At 34.5% G+C, this 22,686-nt stretch overlaps 1 protein-coding gene across 1 annotated transcript in view; it reads right to left on the bottom strand.

Moving 5' to 3' along the window:
* Positions 1 to 22,686, bottom strand: part of CCDC150 (coiled-coil domain containing 150) — a 99,488-nt gene that overhangs the window by 12,039 nt on the left and 64,763 nt on the right. The window contains exon 21 of the mRNA XM_051985970.1: positions 6,287 to 6,413. Coding sequence (XP_051841930.1) covers positions 6,287 to 6,413 — 127 coding nt within the window. The remainder of the gene's footprint in view (positions 1 to 6,286; positions 6,414 to 22,686) is intronic.

A 22,686-nucleotide genomic window follows, 5' to 3' on the forward strand; every position in this document is an offset into this window, starting at 1 on the left:
TTGATCAGTGGAATAGGTTAGATTCACAGGACAAAATAGTCAATAACTATAGCAATCTAATGTTTGACAAACCCAAAGATCCCAACTTTTGGGATAAGAATTCACTATTTGACAAAAACTGCTAGGAAAACTGGAAATTAATATGGCAGCAATTAGACATGGGCCCACCCTTAACACTGTACATCAAGATAAGATCAAAATGGGTTCATGATTTAGGCACAAAGAATGAGATTATAAATAAATTAGAGGAACATAGGATAGTTTACCTCTCAGACCTGTGGAGAAGAAAGTAATTTGTGACCAAAGAAGAACTAGAGATCATTATTGATCACAAAATAGAAAATTTTGATTATATCAAGTTACAAAGCTTTTGTACAAACAACACTAATGCAGACAAGATTAGAAGAGAATAAACTGGGAAAACAATTTTACATTCAAAGGTTCTGATAAAAGGCCTCATTTCCAAAATATATAGAGAATTGACTCTAATTTATAAGAAATCAAGCCATTCTCCAATTGATAAATGGTCAAAGGATATGAACAGACAATTTTCAGATGATGAAATTGAAACTATTTCTACTCATATGAAAGGGTGTTCCAAATCACTATTGATCAGAGACATGTAAATTAAGACAATTATGAAATACCACTACACACCTGTCAGATTAGCTAAGATGACAGGAAAAGATAATGACAAATGTTGGGAAAACTGGGACATTGATACATTGGTGGAGTTGTGAATGGATCCAACCATTCTGGAGAGCAATTTGGAACTATGCTCAAAAAGTTATCAAACTGTGCATACCCTTTGATCCAGCAATGCTACTACTGGGCTTACATCCCAAAGAGATTTTAAAGAAGGGAAAGGGACCTGTATCTGCAAAAATGTTTGTGGCAACCCTTTTTGTAGTGGCTAGAAACTGGAAATTGAATGGATGCCCATCAATTGGAGAATGGTTGGGTCAATTGTAGTATATGAATGTTATGGAATATTATTGTTCTGTAAGAAATGACCAGCAGGAAGAATACATAGAAGCTTGGAGAGACCTACATGGACTGATGCTAAGTGAAATGAGCAGGACTAGGATATCATTATATACTTCAACAATGGTACTGTATGAGGATGTATTCTAATGGAAGTGATATCTTTGACAAAGAGAGGATCCAGTTCAGTTCCAATTGACCAATGATGGACAGAATCAGCTACATCCAGAGAAGGAACACTGGGAAATGAATGTGGACTACTTGTTTTTTTGTTTTTCTTCCCAGGTTATTTTTACCTTCTGAATCCAATTTTTCTTGTGCAACAAGAGAACTGTACGGATCTGCACACACACACACACACACACACACACACATATATATATATATATATTTATTGTATCTAAGATATACTTTAACATGTTTAACATGTATGAGACTGCCTGCCATCTAGGGAAGGGGGTGGAGGGAGGGAAGGGAAAAGTTGGAACAGAAGTGAGTGCAAGGGACAATGTTGAAAAATTACCCATGCATATGTTCTGTCAATAAAAAGCTATAATAATAATAATAATAATAAAGACTTTTAGGGAGGGGGAACCTAGCATTTTTCTAATTTTTCAAATTCCATTTTATTTTTCAGTTCTGCATTCTCTCCCAACTCTCTCCTTTCTTACCCACTGAGAAGACAAAAAAATCAAATCTATCAAAAATATGTATATTTAAGCAAAATAAATCCCCATATTAGTGCAAAAAGAAAAGGAAAGAAAATATGCTTCAACTTGCAAGGAATCCATCAGTTCTGTATGGTGGATACCATCTGACCAGTTGGATAATATGAGTCCTTTGGAATTGTAGCAAGTTAAATTGATGATGAATTGTTGAATAGATTTCCTAAGTCTTTCAAAGTTACTTATCTTTGCAACATTATTGTTATTGTATGAATTATTCTCCTAATTTTGTTCACTTCAGTTTGTATTAATTCATACAAGTTTTCCCAAGTTTTTCTGAAGCTACCCTCCTCATAATTTCTTGCAGTATAAAAACATTCCCTCAGTTCACACATTATAATTTGCTCAGCCACTCTCCAAATGATGGGCACCCCTTCAGTTTCCAATTCTTTGCCACCACAAAAAAGTTGCTACAAATATTTTTATACAAGTCCTTTTTTTTATTTGCTAGCTTTAGACATAGAAATGTAGCAATATCACTGGGTACCCAGTATCAAACCATTTTGATAATTGTGGTGGTGTTGTATAGTTTGAGATATGGTATTGGTCTCATCTCTTCCCACTTTTTTTTTCACTAATTACTTTGATATTCTTAGATGAATTTTGTTACTATTTTTAGCTCTATTAAGTAATTCCTTGATAATGGTCTGATTGATGTACTATTGAATAAGTAAATTAGTTTAGGCAGTATTGTTTTTATTATATTGGTTCAGCCTACTCATGAGCATGATTTAGGTACATATTTGTGTAGCCTGTTTTGTAATTATGTTCATAAAATTTATTTATTGTCAATTAGGCTTCCAAGTATTTCATTCTGTCTATAATTATTTTAAATGAAATGAAATATATTTAATTGTATCATTGTAGTCGTCTTTTTCCATCTTCTCAAGAAGAGAATGCAATATAGCTACACCCAGAGAAAGAACACTGGAAATGAATATAAACTGCGTGCATTTATGTTTTTCCTCCCGGGTTATTTATACCTTCTGAATTCAATTCTCCCTGTGCAACAAGAAAACTGTTCAGTTCTGCACACATATATTGTATCTAGGATATACTGCAACCCATTCAACATGTAAAGAACTCTTGCCATCTGGCGGAAGGGGTGGAGGGAGGGAGGGGAAAAATCGGAACAGAAATGAATGCAAGGGATAATGCTGTAAAAAATTACCCTGGCATGCGTTCTATCAATAAAAAATTATTAAAAAAAAAAAAGAAGAGAATGCAATATTATACCAAAAGCTTTACTAAAATCTAGCTACATGCATAGCATTTTGTTCATTCAAGTTAGTGGAAAATAAAGGAAATGTGGTTAATCTGGAATGACCTGTTTTTAATGAAGCCACACCAATATATATAATCTTTAGATCACTTAGTTATTAATCATCTCTTTAATGATTCGTTCTAGAATTTCCCAGGAAGTAAACATAAGTTCATTGGCCCATAGTTTCCAAGTTGTTCTCTTTTTCTGAAAAATCAGTTTTCCTTTCTCCAATTTTGTAGTACCTCTTCTGGTTTTCAGGATCTTTCAACTATTTCAGATAGGGGCTCAATCATCAGTGATTTTTTTAGATCCCCTCATCAATGGAATCTATCTGGAGCAAGTTACTTGAATTCATCAAGATGTTTTCTTACTATCTCTATTTAGCTTGATGACTGAATCTCTGTTAGTAATATCTTTTCTATCATTTCTAGTGCAAAAGCCATCCTCCTCTTCTGCAGAGAAAACAAAAGCAAAATAAGGATCAAGTGGCTTCACGTTCTCTCTCTTGGCTATTACCATAGATTACTCCATTCCCATCTCTTTTTGATTCCTGCCCCCCTTCCTCGCCCCTGACTATAGCTTAAAATTCAGCATACTCTTAGTTTCAGCATTCTGGATGCTTATTTTTACAGGACCATAAAATGTTCTGAGAGTCACTGTATACATTGTTTTTTTTTTTTTTAAAAATCATTTATCTCTTCAGACAAATCTCATTTTATTTCTTGTTAGAAAGAACAGTTTTTAGATTTTCATTCTTGAGCATTTTTACCTCTTTGACTAACTTTCTCTAAATCATTTTAGTCAATTATTATCTTATTTATATTTCCTTTGATCCCTTTGAAATCTACTTGACCATAAAATTTAGCATGAATGTGACATTATGCCAAGATTTCCTCTACTTCTCTATCACAAATTCTAGGAGGAAGTAGTCACTTCCAGCTCAACAATGAGAATCAGTCCAGGATAGTATTCTCCTTTTTGGTTCCTTTTCCTTTTGAAGAATGAAATTATCATTATAGCAGATCAAGAAATTATCTGCTCTGCTTTTGTCAGAAAGAGAGTGAATTCTATAGGCTGTGTGAATATTTGAAATCCCCTGTTAGTACAACACTATGCCTCTTATGCTAAGTTTGTGATGTTGTTTAATATGAATCTATTTCTTTTTTCTATATTGGCAATCTAATGACAAAAATCACTTCTGTTTTTCTTTCTGGCCTTAACCCAAAGATTTTCTATTAAGCCTTTGTCCTCTGGTCACTTGATTCTTCAATCAGTTCCTCAATATAAAATATTTGTTCCCCTTTCCCTTTTTCCCATCCTATTTCTTGCTTGCTTGCTTGCTTGCTTACTTTCCTTTTTGGGGGGGGGAAAGGGGGAAGGGAAGGCTGAGGCAATTGAAGTTAAGTGACTTGCCCAGGGTCACACAGCTAGGAAGTGTTTAGTGTCTGAGGTCATATTTGAACTCAAGTCCTCCTAACTTCAGGGCTGGTGCTCTATCCATAGTTATGGATAACTATGCCACCTAGCTGCCCTCCCCCATCCTATTTCTTTTTAATAAGATATATCTATTCAGAGCACAGTTCAATCATGGTTTTTATCACACCAATTTTAAATACATGAAGTCAAATTTATTAGGACCTTATTAGTCACAGAGACTAGAGGTCTCTGTGTGTTTCTTCAATTTTGGGTAGCTCTTTGCAGATATTTGAAGCTCATGGCTTTACTAATGGTTATTTTTGGGGATTTCATCTTCTGTGAACTTTTGGTATTTCAACTCCTTTTCTTATTCCTTCACTGTAGCTATTTCATGGTATCTAGTTTGGGGGATGTATGACAAGATTTCTTTTATGTCCTTTTCCCTATCCTTTTCAAGTTTAAAACTTTTTTTTTTTTTTACTGGATTTGCAAGGTAACTAGCAAATATAATCTTACCAGCCCTTGTTAAGTATATGCTCTTTCTGGCTGGGAATCTGTTATTTTTATATTTTAAGCCATGTCCAAATCCTTTTCTGAGACACTGCCTTCTTAGCCAGCTGTTCATTTCCCAAATTATTTTTTCTTTTCTGTATTCTTTCCAAAAGTGAGAAAAACACAACTTGAGCTTCTATATTCTTCAATTTCTTGCCCAAGATTTCATCAGTGAAAAAGTACCATATTAGGTGTCAGGCTAATATCTGAAGTTAAGATTAGCATTAATATACTATTTCTAATTTTGCCCACCATGAATCTTTCCATTGTCTTTCTGGTCTCTCAAAATGTTCACTCTTATGAAAGTGTGGTAGTCCATGATTTTGCAGCCATATAGTACTGCCAGAATGCCTATGCAATTTTCCAAATACAATCCAACCCATCTGCTTTCTCCTATTTAATTCTTGGCCCAGCTCACATGCAATTCTTGCCCAAGACACACACACACACACACACACACACACACACACACACACACACACACACACAGAGTTGCCCATCTAGTTGCATGTCATAATGTAGACAACTAAAGAATATTTTGTCTTTATGACTTGTTAGACCAATCTGTTTTCAGTTCTTGTTGATCTAATTGAGAAATACTCTTAATAATTTTGGATTAATGCATTTAGTACAATGGTAAATATAAGTATTATATACTTTGAAATCTTTCATCACTTTACTACTTTTCTAAGCAAATCCCTTATTTTCTAGATACTTTGCTTTTTATGTGTTTCCTTAGATGTATTGCAAATTAATCACTACCTATCTAATCAGAATTTACTATGTTAACTTTCAAACAAAAAGACAATTAAATACTTCAAATGTAAAAGTCCTTCACAGAGAAAAGGGCTTTGCCTTCAGCAGCCCTAGAAACTGACTGATGACCTGAAAAGCAAAATATAACAATTATCCTGGATCAAATTTATGAAGGTAAACAAAACCATTGAGGTTGGAATAGAAAGTGGGAAATTGTTCCATATAAAATAAGTGCTCAATAAATGTTGGTTTAATTAAATGGATTAGAAAGGTAATTTTATATATGTAAACAAGAAGTCTTATTATCACAGCTAATAACAATGGAATAGGGGAAATGTTACACATTGATAGTTCTTTAATAGGGTCATTAGGAAGATCACTAATTTTTTTTAGTGTAGTACCTACTGCTATCTTATGAAGAACAGTGAGTTTTCTTGACCACATCTGGTCTGCCTGGGAAAGGAGACTAGAGCATTCAAAAGATGGAAAGCAGAAGAAACCACTAGGATCAAAACTCTTCTTTTCTGAGGGATTTGTGGGTAGGGAGGGAAGAAGAGAGACAAGAGTTTTTTATAATCTCACTTCTTACCTCATTTGTTTCCCGTTGTGCAGCTTTCCTGGCAGTCTCTCTCTCAGATTGAAACTGCTTTTTCAAAGAATCTATACGTTCAGCATTCATCTCAGCTTGCACTTTGGATTCCTCAACAACCCGTTCTCTATTTATTTTGAGAGGAAGAAGGATTATGAATCATCTTTAGAAATTAATCTTAGGTTTTGCAAGGTGACTGTTGAAAACTATCTCTGCATGTATTTTGAAAATAAAAAGCTATTATTAAAAATAACTTTAAAAATAAAATTGTTGCATAAATAAAAATTCATTTTTGTTAAGTTTATTAAAGGATACTTCACATAAAAGTGAATAATATTAATTTTCAAAATTCTAACTCTAAATAGAATAGAATTCTAACTCTAAAACAAATACAGAATCAAAGAATCTCAGATGAGATCTCAGAGGTCATTTACCTCATTCCATTAATGAAGCTCTTCTAAATGGTTACATAGCCTGATTTGAAAGTCTTCAGTGATGGGAAACCTGGTACTTTCTGAGGCAGCCCATTCTACTTCTTAATTCTTTAACTTTAGGAATTTTGTCCTTACATCAAACTCTGATTCTCTAATACTTATAATTAATTATATTAATACTTATATCCCAATTCTGCCCCTTGGGCCCAAGAAGAACACATTGATTCCCTTTTTCAAATGACAGCATTTCTAACATGAATCTGTTAAGTGCAATTGGACTAAAAGCCAGGAGGGGGGCTAGATTATGAAGGGCTCTAAGTGACAAGAGTATGTTGTATGGATTCTGGAGGCCAAATTGAGCCACCTGAGTTTACTGAATGGGGTGTGTGTGTGTGTGACATGATTAGACCTTTACTTTAGGAAATACACTAGTGATTGAATGGAAGAAGGGAAGAATAGCATGGGGAGAGACTTGAGGCAGGCAGACCTAGGAGAAATTAAGGTATTTGTATACAATTTGTATAAATTAAGGTGTGAAGTGAGGAGGGCAAGGGCAGAGGAAAGAAGAGGTATATTCAAGAGATACTTTGGGGAAATCAGCAATCTTTGGCAGCAGACTGGCTATGAGTGAGGGTGGAAAATCGAGGATGATTCCTGCTGACTCTTAGGGATTGGACAGAGTTCTCTGCAGTAAGAAGAAACCTCGGGAAAATCTGGGAGGAAAGATGAGGAGTCCTGTGTTGTACATATCGGATTTAAGATTCTACTAGATATCCAACTAAAAGGCAGATGGAAATAAATGCAAGACTGGAGGCCAACAGAGTGTGTAAGATAGGACTGATGGATTGGAGAATCATCAGCTTAGAGATGGCAGTTAAATCCAAGGGAGATGATGAGATCATCAAGTGAAGTAATACAGAAGGAAAAGAGAAGAGATATCAGGGCAAATCTCTGAGGGACACTTACTAGGTAAAGAAGATCTGGAATTCAACTTTCTCCTATAGAAATTCCCACCAAATGCCCCTTATGGATACATTTTTGTCTTTCAGGGATCTTTCCTTTCATTCCTTTGGCTATGAAGTAGATCTTGTTTCTGTTTTTTTTTTTTTTTTTTCTTGTTCTTTTTCTTCTTCTCTCATCATTTTTTATTTCTTTTTGTTTCTTAACACGTGTCTCTACTTCTCATTAGGAAAAGCTTAAGGAAATGACTGCCATAAAACAGCTCCCTTACCTACTAGCTAATTCTTGAAATTCTATATTATAGCTTAAGCCAAATATTCTAGAGCTGAAATAAAATTCAAAATCCACCTAGCCTAATGATATCTGAAGAAGAATCCCCTCTACAATATTCCTAAGAAGTGGCTCTCCAGTTTTTGGTTGAAGACCTCAAGTAAAGGGGATATCACCACTTCCAAAGGCTTTTGTTTCACTTTTTTTTTACACAAAGTTTTTTTCTTGTATCATATATAAGTCCCCTTTCCTGTAACTTCCAATCATTATTTCTGCTTTTGCCCTTTAGGGTCAAACAGAAGCCAAATTCCTTTTTCCCATTTTTATCACTTTCTAAATACTAAAAGATAGCTACTATGTTTCCCTTAAGAGTTATCTTTTAATTCAGGTCTTGTGATGGAGAGAGCCATCTACACCCAGAGAGAGGATTGTGGGAACTGAATGTGAATCACAACATAGCGTTTTTATTCTTTTTGTTTTGTTTTGAAGTTGGAAAAGCATGATAGAAAGATATTCAAGAGAGAGAAGTCACAAGGATTGATGGATATTCCAGGATGAGGATAACCCAGGCTCCGAAGCATGGTGTCAAAGTCCAGAAAACCAGGGGCAAAGCTAGGAAGAAAAATGATGTTAGTTTGCCATGTCTTGTTCTTAATGAAGTTGTACTACCTTTTAATGATTATTGTCTTCTTGATGGCCAATTGATTCCTCAAATAAACAGACAAAAGTACTCATGCATCCTTTTAAAAATTTTGAAGAATTTTAGAAAGAATAAAAGTCAAGCTCACTGGACTATAGTCTATATTATCTTCCCTCTTCAATTTTTGAAAATGAGGCTAAATTTTGTTCTTCTTCAATCCAATGGCATTCCATTTCAGAGTTAATAACTCTAAAATTGCTCAAAGATCATGAACAGAGACTTAGTAATTACAGCTATCAGTGCTCAGAAGTATAATGTTTGTGGGCTTGTTGGCTTGAAGTCATTGAAGGCATGTAGAAGTTCTCTTACTATCTCATTTATCCAGTGTTTCTATTTCCTGTTAATTCTTATTTTTGGTCATAATCTGCCAGGCAATAGATTATTCTTCTTGTTCAAAAAGACAAACAAAAAAATAGAACCAAATAATTCCATTTCTTCTCAGTTTCTTATTGTACCAGCTATCAAGAACACCCTTCTTGGACTCTCTTTATATGCCCCAAATAGATTTTTCTTATTTAAATTTATTTTTTCTCAATTACATGTAAAAACTATTTTTAACATTATTTTTTTTTTAATTTTGAATTCTAAGTCCTCTCCCTCCTTCTCATCCTTCTTCCCTTCTTGAGAAGGCAAGCAAATTACTCTAGATTATACAAGTGCAGTCATGCTAAACATATTTCTATGTTATTCACATTACAAAAACTAAAACTCCACAAAAAATAAAGTAAAAAAAAAAACCCAATACACATCAATCTTCATTCAGACTTCATCAGTTCTTTCTCTGGAAATAAATAACATTTTTCATCATAAGTCCTTTGGAATTGTTTTGGATCATTATGTTGCAAAGAATAGTTAAGCTGATCATTAAAATATTGTTGTTATTGAGTACAATGATAACTGTGTATTGATTCTGCTCACTTCTTTTTGCATCACTTCATAATAAATCTTTCCAGGTTTTTCTGAGAACATCTTGCTCTTCATTTCTTATGGAACAATAGTATTCTATCATGATCATATACTACAACTTGTTAAGCCATTTCCTGAACTGATGGTCATTTCTTCTTCGTCTTCTTTTTTTTTTAATAGCTTTTTATTTGCAAGTTATATGCATGGGTAATTTTACAGCATTGACAATCACCAAACCTTTTGTTCCAATTTTTCCCCTCCTTCTCCCCACCCCCTCCCTTAGATGGCAGGATGACCAGTAGATGTTAAATATATTAAAGTATAAATTAAATACAAAATAAGTATACAAACTGTTATTTTGCTGTACAAAAAGAATCGGACTCAGATATATTGTACAATTAGCCTGTGAAGGAAATCCAAAATGCGGAGAGGCAAAAATATAGGGATTGGGAATTCAATGTAATGGTTCTTAGTCATCTCCCAGAGTTCATTCACTGGGTGTAGCTGGTTCAGTTGATTACTGCTCCATTGGAACTGATTTGGTTCATCTCAGAGCTAAAGATGGCCAGGTCCATCAGAATTGATCATCATATAGTATTGTTGTTGAAGTATATAATGATCTCCTGGCCCTACTAGTTTCACTTAGCATCAATTCGTATAAGTCTCTCCAGGCCTTTCTGAAATCATCCTGTTGGTCATTTCTTACCAAACAATAATATTCCATAATATTCATATACCACAATTTATTTAGCCATTTTCCAATTGATGGGCATCTACTCAGTTTCCAGCTTCTGGCCACTACAAAGGGGGCTGCTGGTGGGCATTTCTTAAAATTTTCAATTCTTTGCTATCACAAAAAGTGCTGCTGTAAATATTATTAATGCAAATGAGTCCTTTTTCTTTTCCTTTGATCTCTGTGGGAGAGATCAATTCTAGTGTTACTACAAATAGTGGCAATGCTGGGTCATGCACATACTAAAGCACACACAGTTTTATGTCCTGTTGGGCATAGTTCTAAATTGTTCTCCAGAATGGTTGAATCAGCTCAAAATTTTACCAATAGTGCATTAGTGAGTTTTTTTTTTACATTCTCTTCAATATCTGTCATTTTATTTTTTTGTCATAATAGCCAATCTGGTAGGAGTAAGGTGTTACCTCAGAATTGTTTTAATTAGAATTTCTCTAATTGGTAGTGATTCAGAGCATTTTTTTCATGTAATTATTGTTAGTTTTGGTTTCTTCTTCTGAAAATTGTCTGTTCTTATGACACTGTTTTTATAAATTTGATTCAATTCTCTATGTTTCAGAAATGAGGCTTTTATTAGAGAAAGTTGTAGGGCCAGCTAGGTGATACAATGGATAGAGCACTGGCTCTGAATTCAGATTCTCAGATACTTAACACATCTAGCTGTATGACCCTGGGCAAGTCACTTAACCACAATTGCCTCAGGGGGAAAAAAAGTTGTAAAAAAAATCCTTCCAATTTCCTGTTTTCCTTTTAATACTGGTTTTTATGTAAATCCTTTTTAATTTAAATAATTAAAACTATCCATGTAAACTCAACACTGGCTACTGGATTGCAAAACCTCAGTTTATTTTGCAATCTTAATGAAGAGTAATTCCAAGGAATGTTCAAATTACCAAACAAATGCACTTATTTCACATACCAGCAAGGTTATACTTCAGATTCTTCAAGTTAAGCTTCAATAATATAGGAACCAAGAATATGCAGAAGTGCAGATTAGTTTTCAAAGAGGCAGAAGTACTAGAGAGCAAACTGCTAACATTCACAGAATTACAGAGAAAAGCAAGAGAGTCCCAGAAAAATATCTACTTGTGCTTCACTGACTCCACTAAAGTCTATGTGAATCACAACAAATGTGTGAAGTCTTGAAAGACATGGGAGTACCAAATGATCTTATCTCCCAAAAAACCTGTAAGTGGGTCAAGAAGCAACCATTAGGACTCAATATGGAACACTGGTTTAAAATTGGGGAAAGAGTACTAGGGTATATGTTGCCACCTTAATTAATTTAAAATGAGGAGTATATCGTGTAAAATGATAAGTTGGACAAATTAAAACCCAAAATTAAAGTTGTGAGGAAAAGGAGCAAGAATTTCAGATATGCATGATATCATTCTGATGGCAGAATGAAAAAAGACTTAAGAAGCCTCTTAATGAGAATGAAGAGTGCAAAAGTGCAGGCTTGAAGCATAACATTAAAAAAGATGAGATCATGAATCTAGGTAAAATGGAAGAATATTTAGAAAAATATTAATTGCCCAGATTAACAGAATTAGAAATACTTAATCCATTTCACTTAGATTCATTGGCAGGTAACTGAACAAAACAGTTCCTGATTTTTTAATTTTTTAATTTCACTTTCATTAGGAGTGAATTCAACCTTTTCATTTTTGATACTGGTAATTTGGTATTTTGTCTTGTCATCATTCTCTTTAATTAAATTACGGTTTCTATGATTTATTCTTTAATTCATTAATTTTTAGGATTGTTTAGCTTCTCATTAGTTTTTAATCCCTGTTTTCATAGCTCTTTATTGAATGAAATTTTTATTGCATCATGATCTGAAAAGAGTGCATTTACTATTTCTGCTTTTCTACATTTGGTTGTGAGATTTCTATACCCTAACACATGGTTAATTTTTGTGAAGATGCCTAACAAGATCTGGCTATAAAAACCAAAACTGGAAGTGACTCAGGCAGACCCATAACACAGCCCTGTAGCCACACCCCACAGTATGGGGCTTTTGTGTGGGGGCAGTTACAAATCTGCATGGCAAGGGGGCACAGCCTGGGGCAGCCTCTAATCCGCACAGTGTGGGACTTGGCCTGGGACAATAAAATTTCCTCAGCAGCCTTGCTTCCCAGGGCAGAGACACTTCTGGTCCCTGTAGGGCTATTCACTGCTCAGCCACTAATACCCACAGACCCAGGGTGGGATTTGCCTTGGGGTAGTAAAACTTCCACTGCTCACCATCTAGACCCAGGGCAGTCGTTAACCAGCATAATGGGGGTTCTTTGCAGGGCACTTCTGCAGCTCTGCAGGACAGGCCTGAATTACTTCCAGGTGTGGAACTCTTTCCCAGAGCACTCCAGTACCTCGCTGCTCTTTGTAGCCCATTGGCAGGACAGCTACCCGTCCATTCACCTTTCACTGCTCTGCAGAGGAAGCTGGTAACCTCGTGGCCCTGAAAGCAGACCCTACAGGCTTTAATAAAATGAGTAAAAAAATCAAAAGGACTATTGATAGCTTCTATACAGAAAGAGAATAGCTTTTCAACCTCGAGGAGACTAATAGCAGACAGCCTCCAGACAATTGTTGGTCCCCCACACAAAAGGCTCTACTAGAAGAGACTATTAAAAACCTTAAAAGAGAACTAAAAGAAAAATGGGGAAAGGAAAGAGAAGCTATGCAAGAGAGCAACAACTTCCTGAAATATGAATTGGAAAAGGTAAAAAATTCCAAGAAGTGCAGGGAAACAGAATTTACGAATTGGAAAAGGTTAAGAATTCCCAAGAAAGTAGGATTTGTGAATTGGAAAAAGAAAATAACTCACTAAAAAAAATTAGTGAAATGGAAAAAATTCTATAGAGCAAAACAACTCATTTAAAAACTCAATTGGACATACAGAAAAAAAAGTAAAAAAAGCTAATGAAAAAAATAACTCACTAAAAATCAGAACTAAACAAATAGAAATGACTGATTCATTGAGACATCAAGAATCAGTCAAGCAAAAACAAAAAAATGAGAGATTAGAAAAAAATGTCAAATTTTACTTGGAAAAACAACAGACCTGGAAAATAGCTCTAGGAGAGATAATCTGAAGATCATTTGACTACCTGAAAATTATGATGAAAAAAAGAATCTAGATACTATTTTACAGGAAATCATCAAAGAGAAATGCCCAAAAGTAATAGAACTGGAAGGTAAAATAGGCATTGAAAGAATTCATCGAACACCTTCTGAAAAAGACCAAAAAACTCCAAGGAATATTGTGGCCAAATTTCGGAACTATCAGATTAAAGAAAAAATATTACAAGCAGCCAGGAAAAAACAATTCAAATACCGAGGTGCCACAATAAGGGTCACACAAGATCTGGCTGCCTCAATATTATAGGATCGAAGGGCCTGGAATCTGATATTCCAAAAGTCAAAAGAACTTGGAATGCAGCCAAGAATAAACTGCCCAGCTAAGCTGAGCATTTTTTTCCATGGAAGAAGGTGGACATTTAATGAAACAGAGGAATTCCATTTGCTTCTAAGGAAAAAGCCGGAGTTAAACAAAAAATTTGATCTCCAACCAAAGGACTCAAGAAAAGCAGAAAAAGATAAAAGGAAGTCTTGAGAACTGCATTTTTGTTGTGGATATAAAAAACCACATGTATAATTTGATTTTACTGATATAACATCAAAAAGGGAAGTAGAAATGGAAAGGGAATGGTGTCAGAAAAAGGGAAAAGGGGAGATAAAAAGAGGGAAACTACATGCGACAAGAGGCAAAGGAAACCTATCATATCTGAGAGAACTTAGAGAAGGGGAGGAACATTGTGTGAATCTTACTCTCATCAGATTTGGCTCAAAGAGAAAATAATTGACATATTTATTTTATAGAGAATCTTCTCTCACCTCATTAAAAAGTGGGAGAGGAAAAGGGAAAAGGAAAAAGAGTAATAAGGGAAAGGTACAAGAAATGGGAAGGGATTCAAAGGGAGGGGGAGGGATCCTAAAGAGGGAGAGCTGTGTGACACAAGTGGGGCCCATAAGTTTAATATTAGGAAAGGAGGTAAGGGGAGAAAGAAAAAGAAAAGCACAATCCAGGGATATTATGATGGCACAAAATACAGAATTAGTAATTTTAACTGTAAATGTGAATGGGATGAACTCTCCCATAAAGTGGAGGCAGATAGCAAACTGGATCAAATGTCAGAACCCTACAATATGTTATTTACAAGAAACACATTTAAAACAGGGAGATACATACAGAGTAAAGGTAAAAGGCTGGAGCAGAATCTATTATGCTTTAGGTGAAGTCAAAAAATCAGGAGTAGCCATCCTTATCTCAGATCAAGCAAAAGCAAAAATTGATCTAATTAAAAGAGATAAGGAAGGAAACTATATTTTGCTAAAGGGTATTATAGACAATGAAGCAATATCAATATTAAACATATATGCACCAAGTGGTGTAACATCTAAATTCTTAAAAGAGAAATTAAGAGAGCTGCAAGAAGAAATAGACAGCAAAACTATAATAGTGGAAGATCTCAACTTGCACTCTCAGAATTAGATAAATCAAACTACAAAATAAATAAGAAAGAAGTCAAAGAGATAATAGAATACTAGAAAAGTTAGATATGATAGATCTCTGGAGAAAACTAAATGGGGACAGAAAGGAGTACACTTTCTTCTCAGCAGTTCATGGAACCTATACAAAAACTGACCATATATTAGGACATAAAAACCTCAAACTCAAATGCAGTAAGGCAGAAATAGTAAATGCATCCTTTTCAGACCATGATGCAATGAAAATTACATTCAATAAAAATCCAGGGGGAAATACCTGGAAACTAAATAATCTCATACTTAAGAGTGATTGGGTGAAACAGCAAATCATAGACATAATTAATAACTTCACCCAAGAAAATGACAATAATGTCATACCAAAATGTGTGGGATGCAGCCAAAGCATTAATAAGGAGAAATTTCATATCTCTAGGGGCCTACTTGCATAAAATAGAGAAAGAGAAGGTCAATGAATTAGGCTTGCAACTAAAAATGCTAGAAAAAGATCAAATTAAAAACCCCCAGTCAAACATTAAACTTGAAATTCTAAAAATAGAGAGATCAATAAAATTGAAAGTAAAAAAACTATTGAATTAATTAGTAAAACTAAAAATTGGCTCTATGAAAAAACCAACAAAATAGACAAACCCTTAGTAAATCTGATTAAAAAAAGGAAAGAGGAAAATCAAATTGTTAATCTTAAAAATGAAAAGAGAGAACTCGCCACTAACGAAGAGGAAATTAGAGCAATAATTAGGAGTTATTTTGCCCAACTTTATGCTAATAAATTCAACAACTTAAATGAAATGGAAGAATACCTTCAAAAATATAGCATGTCCAGATTAACAGAGGAAGAAGTAAATAGACTAAACAGTCCCATTTTAGAAAAAGAAATAGAACAAGCTATTAACCAACTCCCTAAGAAAAAATCCCCAGGACCAGATGGATTTACATGTGAATTCTACCAAACATTTAAAGAACAATTAACTCCAATGCTATATAAACTATTTGAAAAACTAGGGAATGAAGGAGTCCTACCAAATCCCTTTTATGACACAGACATGGTACTGATACCTAAACCAGATAAATTGAAAACAGAGAAAGAAAATTATAGATCAATCCCCTTAATGAATATTGATGCAAAAATCTTAAATAAAATACTAGCAAAAAGAAAATCATTCCCAGGATAATACACCGTGACCAAATAGGATTTATACCAAGAATGCAGGGCTGATTCAATATTAGGAAAACTATTAGCATAATTGACTATATCAATAACCAAATTAACAAAAACCATATGATCATCTCAATAGATGCAGAAAAAGCATTTGATAAAATCCAACATCTATTCCTAATAAAAACACTTAAAAAAAAACACTTGAGAGGATAGGAATAAATGGATTTTTCCTTAAAGTAGTCAGGAGCATATATTTAAAATCATCAATAAGCATCATAAGCAATGGGGAAAAAAACTGGAATCTTTCCCAGTAAGATCAGGAGTGAAACAAGATTGCCCACTATCACCATTACTATTCAATATTGTATTAGAAATGCTAGCTTCACTAATAAAAGATGAAAAAGAGACTAAAGGAATTAGAGTAGGTAATGAGGAAGCCAAATTATTACTCTTTGCAGATGATATGATAGTATACTTAGAGAACCCCAGAGAGTCTATTAAAAAGTTATTAGAAATAATCCACAATCTTAGCAAAGTTGTAGGATACAAAATAAATCCACATAAATCCTCAGCATTTTTATACATCACCAACAAACTCCAACAGCAAGAGATACAAAGAGAAATTCCATTCAAAATAACTGTTGATAGCATAAAATATTTGGGAATCTATCTACCAAAGAAAGTCAGGAATTATATGAGCAAAATTACAAAAAAACTTTCCACACAAATAAAGTCAGATTTAAATAATTGGAAAAATATTAAGTGCTCTTGGATAGGCCGAGCAAATATAATAAAGATGACAATACTCCCTAAACTAATCTATTTATTTAGTGCTATATCAATCAGACTCCCAAGAAAATATTGTAATGATCTAGAAAAAATAACAACAAAATTCATATAGAAGAACAAAAGGTCAAAAATCTCAAGGGAATTAATGAAAAAAAAAATCAAATGAAGGTGGCCTACCTGTATCTGATCTAAAACTATATTATAAAGCAGCAGTCACCAAAAACATTTGGTATTGGCTAAGAAATAGATTAGTTGATCAATGGAATAGGTTAGGTTCACAAGACAAAATGGTCAATTATAGCAATCTAGTGTTTGACAAACTTAAAGATCCTAACTTTTGGGATAGGGATTCATTATTTGACAAAAACTGTTGGGAAAACTGGAAATTAGTATGGCAGAAATTAGGCATGGACCCACACTTAACACTGTATATACCAAGATAAGATCAAAATGGGTCTACGATTTAGTCATAAAGAACGAGATTATAAATAAATTAGATGAACATAGGATAGTTTACCTCTCAGACTTGTGGAAGAGGAAGAAATTTGTAACCAAAAATGAACTAGAGATCATTATTGATCACAAAATAGAAAAATTTGATTATATCAAATTAAAAAGCCTTTGTACAAACAAAACTAATGCAAACAAGATTAGAAGGGAAGCAACAGATTGGGAAAACATTTTCACAGTTAAAGGTTCTGATAAAGGCCTCATTTCCAAAATATATAGAGAATTGACTCTAATTTATAAGAAATCAAGCCATTCTCCAATTGATAAATGATCAAAGGATACGAACAGACAATTTTCAAATGATGAAATTGAAACTATTTTCACTCATATGAAAGAGTGTTCCAAATCACTATTGATCAGAGAAATGCAAATTAAGACAACTCTGAGATACCACTACACACCTGTCAGATTGGCTAAGATGACAGGAAAAAATGATGATTAATGTTAGTGGGGTTGCGGGAAAACTGGGATACTGATGCATTGTTGGTGGAGTTGTGAACAAATCCAACCATTCTGGAGAGCAATCTGGAATTATGCCCCCAAAATTATCAAACTGTGCATACCCTTTGATCCGGCAGTGGTACTACTGGGCTTATATCCCAAAGAGATTTTAAAGAAGGGAAAGAGACTTGTATCTGCAAAAATGTATGTGGCAGCCGTGTTTGTAGTGGCCAGAAACTGGAAACTGAGTGGATGCCCATCAATTGGAGAATGGTAGGGTCAATTGTGGTATATGAATATTATGGAATATTACTGTTCTGTAAGAAATGACCAGCAGGAAGAATACATAGAGGCTTGGAGAGACTTACATGAACTGATGCTAAGTGAAATGAGCAGAACTAGGATATCATTATATACTTCAACAATGATACTATATGAGGATGTATTCTAATGGAAGTGATATCTTTGACAAAGAGAGGATCCAGTTCAGTTCCAATTGACCAATGATGGACAGAAGCAGATACACCCAAAGAAAGAACACGGGGAAATGAATGTAAACTGTTTGCATTTTTGTTTTTCTTCCCGGGTTATTTTTTACCTTCTGAATCCAACTCTTCCTGTGCAACAAGAAAACTGTTCGGTTCTGCATACATATATTGTATCTAGGAAATACTGTGACATATTTAACATGTATAGGACTGCCTGCCACCTAGGGGAGGGAGGGAAAAAGTCAGAACAGAAATGAGTGGAAGGGAAAATGTTATAAAAAAAAATTTACCCAGACATGGGTTCTGTCAATAAAAAGTTATAATTATTTTAAAAAAAATTAATGGATTATTTGAATACCATGATCAGAGAAAGAGAAGCTGATTTCTAGGGTAAAAATAACCACTGCATTTTAGAATTCATGGCAGAGAAGGAAAGAAAAACCAGGTACCTTTCTTTTCTTTTTTTTTTTTTTTAATAACTTTTTATTGATAGAACCCATGCCAGGGTAATTTTTTACAGCATTATCCTTTGCATTCAATTCTGTTCCGATTTTCCCCCTCCCTCCCTCCACCCTCTCCTCCCCCCAGATGGCAAGCAGTCCTTTCCATGTTGAATAGGTTACAGTATATCTTAGATACAATATATGTGTGCAGAACTGAACAGGTTTCTTGTTGCACAGGGAGAATTGAATTCAGAAGGTATAAATAACCCGGGAAGAAAAACAAAAATGCAAGCAGTTTATATTCATTTCCCAGTGTTCTTTCTTTGGGCATAGCTGCTTCTGTCCATCTTTGATCAATTGAAACTGAATTAGCTCTCTTTATCGAAGAGATCCACTTCTATCAGAATACATCCTCAAACAGTATCATTGTTGAGGTATATAATGATTTCCTGGTTCTTCTCATTTCACTTAGCATCAGTTCACGTAAGTCTCGCCAGTCCTCTCTGTATTCATCGTGCTGGTCATTCCTTACAGAACAATAATATTCCATAACGTTCATATACCACAATTTACTCAACCATTCTCCAATTGATGGGCATACATTCATTTTCCAGCTTCTAGCCACTACAAACAGGGCTGCCACAAACATTTTTGCAGATACAGGTCCCTTTCCCTTCTTTAGTATCTCTTTGGGGTATAAACCCAGTAGAAACACTGCTGGATCAAAGGGTATGCACAGTTTGATAACTTTTTGAGCATGGTTCCAAATTGCTCTCCAGAATGGCTGGATGTGTTCACAATTCCACCAACAATGTATCAGTATCCCTGTTTTCCCACATCCCCTCCAACATTCGACATTATCTTTCCCTGTCACTTTAGCCAATCTGACAGGTGTGTAGTGGTATCTCAGAGTTGTCTTAATTTGCATTTCTCTGATTAATAATGATTTGGAGCATATTTTCATATGTCTATAAATAGTTTCAATTTCTTCGTCTGAGAATTGTCTGTTCATATCCTTTGACCCACTTATCAATTGGAGAATGGTTTGATTGCTTATAAATTAGAGTCAATTCTCTATCAATTCTATATATATTTTGGAAATGAGGCCTTTATCAGAACCTTTGATTATAAAAATGTTTTCCCAGTTATTGTTTCCCTTCTAATCTTGTCTGCATTTGTTTTGTTTGTACAAAAACTTTTCAATTTGATATAATCAAAATTTTCTATTTTGTGGTCAATAGTGATGTCTAGTTTTTCTTTGGTCATAAATTCCTCTCTCTTCCACAGGTCTGAGAGGTAAACTATCCTATGCTCTTCCAATTTATTTATAATCTCATTCTTTATGCCTAGGTCATGAACCCATTTTGACCTTATCATGGTGTACGGTGTTAAGTATGGGTTAATGCCTAGTTTCTGCCATACTGATTTCCAATTTTCCCAGCAATTTTTCTCAAATAATGCATTCTTATCCCAGAAACTAGGGTCTTTGGGTTTGTCAAACACTATATTATTAAAGTTATTGGCTGTTTTGTCCTTTGAACCTAACCTATTCCATTGATCAACTAGTCTATTTCTTAGCCAATACCAGATGATTTTAGTAACGGCTGCTTTATAATATAATTTTAGATCTGGTACAGCTAGGCCACCTTCATTTGATTTTTTTTTCATTAATTCCCTTGAAATTCTTGACCTTTTGTTTTTCCATATGAACTTTGTTGTTATTTTTTCTAGTTCATCAAAGTAGTTTTTTGGGAGTCTGATTGGTATAGCGTTAAATAAATAGATTAATTTAGGTAGTATTGTCATCTTTATTATATTTGCTTGCCCAATCCAAGAGCATTTAATATTTTTCCAGTTGGTTAGATCAGACTTAATTTGTGTGGAAAGTGTTTTGTAGTTTTGTTCATAAAGTTTCTGATTTTCCCTTGGCAGAGAGATTCCTAAATATTTTATACAATCAGTAGTTACTTCAAATGGAATTTCTTTTTGTAATTCTAACTGTTGGGTTTTGTTAGTGATATATAAGAATGCTGATGACTTATGTGGGTTTATTTTGTATCCTGCAACTTTGCTGAAGGTGTGGATTGTTTCTAATAACTTTTTAGTAGAGTCTCTGGGGTTCTCCAAGTATACCATCATATCATCAGCAGAGAGTGATAATTTGAACACCAGGTACCTTTCAAAAAATTATCAAGGAAAATTTCTCCATTATCCTAAAGCTAAAAGATAAAATGAAATTAGAAGAAATCACCTCCTGAAAGCCATCCCAAAGTGAAAACTCCCAAGAATATCATAGCCAACTCCACAGCCCCCTAGTCAAGAAAAAATATTGCAAGTAATCAGAAAAAAATATTGTGGAGGAAATATCATACAACCTTCTATGTTAAAGAAGAGGAGGGTTTATGTAAAGGGCAGGATGATTGATTTAAACAAGGTGTTAATTCAGTGGAATTGATAATACAATGGTTATCTAGTTTAGAATGGTGATTAATAGTACTGTTTCCCTTCTAACCTTGTCTGCATTAGTTTTGTTTGTACAAAAACTTTTTAACTTAATATATTCAAAATTATCTATTTTGTGTTCAATAATGATCTCTAGTTCTTCTTTGGTCACAAATTCCTTCTTTCTCCACAGATCTGAGAGATAAACTATCCTATATTTTTAATGTCTAAGAATCCTAGGTACCTTATCTATAAGATTAATATAATCATATTTGTAGTTCCTCATGAAAGAGATAATTGTAAAGATCAAAAGAGCATATTTATGTAAAATACCTTGTAAACCTAAAAACATTAGGTATATGTTAGTTATCATCATTATCATTAATCTCATCCTATTTTGTTCAATTTTATGTTTTAACTTTTGAGAGCCAAGGTGTCAAAGTAAGCAGGTAGTCACTATAACTTCCACATTTATCTTCAAACAACCATAGAATAGCACCCAAAATGAATCCTAGGACAGCAGAATCAGCAAAAAGGAAGGGAAAAACAATCTTTTAGCCCAAGAAATTTGGAAGGTCTCACTTGGGTAAAAGGGAAGTACATCTAGGACAGGGAGTATCCCAGCTAACCAGCAGCAAGTTTGGTTCAGCAAACCAGTAGGAGGTTCTGAGTACAGTGTGGATAGAACAGGCAAATGCAAACACCAGAATCCTCCATGTGCTTCAGCATAACCAGGGGAATGGGAAGACACCAGCTCCAGGAACTGCCAAGTACCAAGCATAGCTCCAGTAAGCAGACAGCTGTCAGCAACTAGACAGCAAATACTTCAGCAGTCCCTAGAAAATAGATGGACCCAAACACAGGGACCTCACAAGTGCCTAAATGTGACACTCTTCCTCACATATAATCCAACATAGTCAAGTGAACAGGTAGCAACCATAGCCAGGATCATCAAGTGCTTCAGTATAGCCTTAGGCAAACAGCCTTTTGACAATACAGGGTCATCCTACAGACCTCAGCACATACCAGATACCAGCACTGGGACATTACCTTAGTACCAGGTAAACTTCTAGACTCCTACGAATTGCACCCCTAATACCACCACTCTAGTGCAGCAACAAATATGAGGATCTTCTGGGTCGCTCAGGCAATATCACTACAGCACCAAATAAATATGCAGCCCTTGGCACAAGAAGTTTGGAACTCTGCCCCTTCCACTGCAGGAACAAAATTCAAATTTAAAAGCAAGAGAAATGACCAGAAAAGATGAGCAAAAAACAAAAAAAAAATCTGGTCATAAAAAATTACTCTGGTGACTGGAAAGACAAAGGCACAAACTCAGGAAAAAGAAAATAATGTGAAAATACTTATAGGTAAAGCCCCCAAAGAAAAATGGAAATTGGTCTCAAGCCTAGAAAGAACTCAAAGAAGAGAAAAAGGAGCTTAAAAATAAAATAAGAACTATAGAAGAAAAATGAGAAAAGAAAAGAGAGTGATACAAGACAATTTTGAAAAAAGTCAACATCTTGGAAAAAGAA

This window comes from Antechinus flavipes, chromosome 3 (assembly GCF_016432865.1).
Source record: "Antechinus flavipes isolate AdamAnt ecotype Samford, QLD, Australia chromosome 3, AdamAnt_v2, whole genome shotgun sequence".
Lineage (NCBI taxonomy): Eukaryota > Metazoa > Chordata > Mammalia > Dasyuromorphia > Dasyuridae > Antechinus > Antechinus flavipes.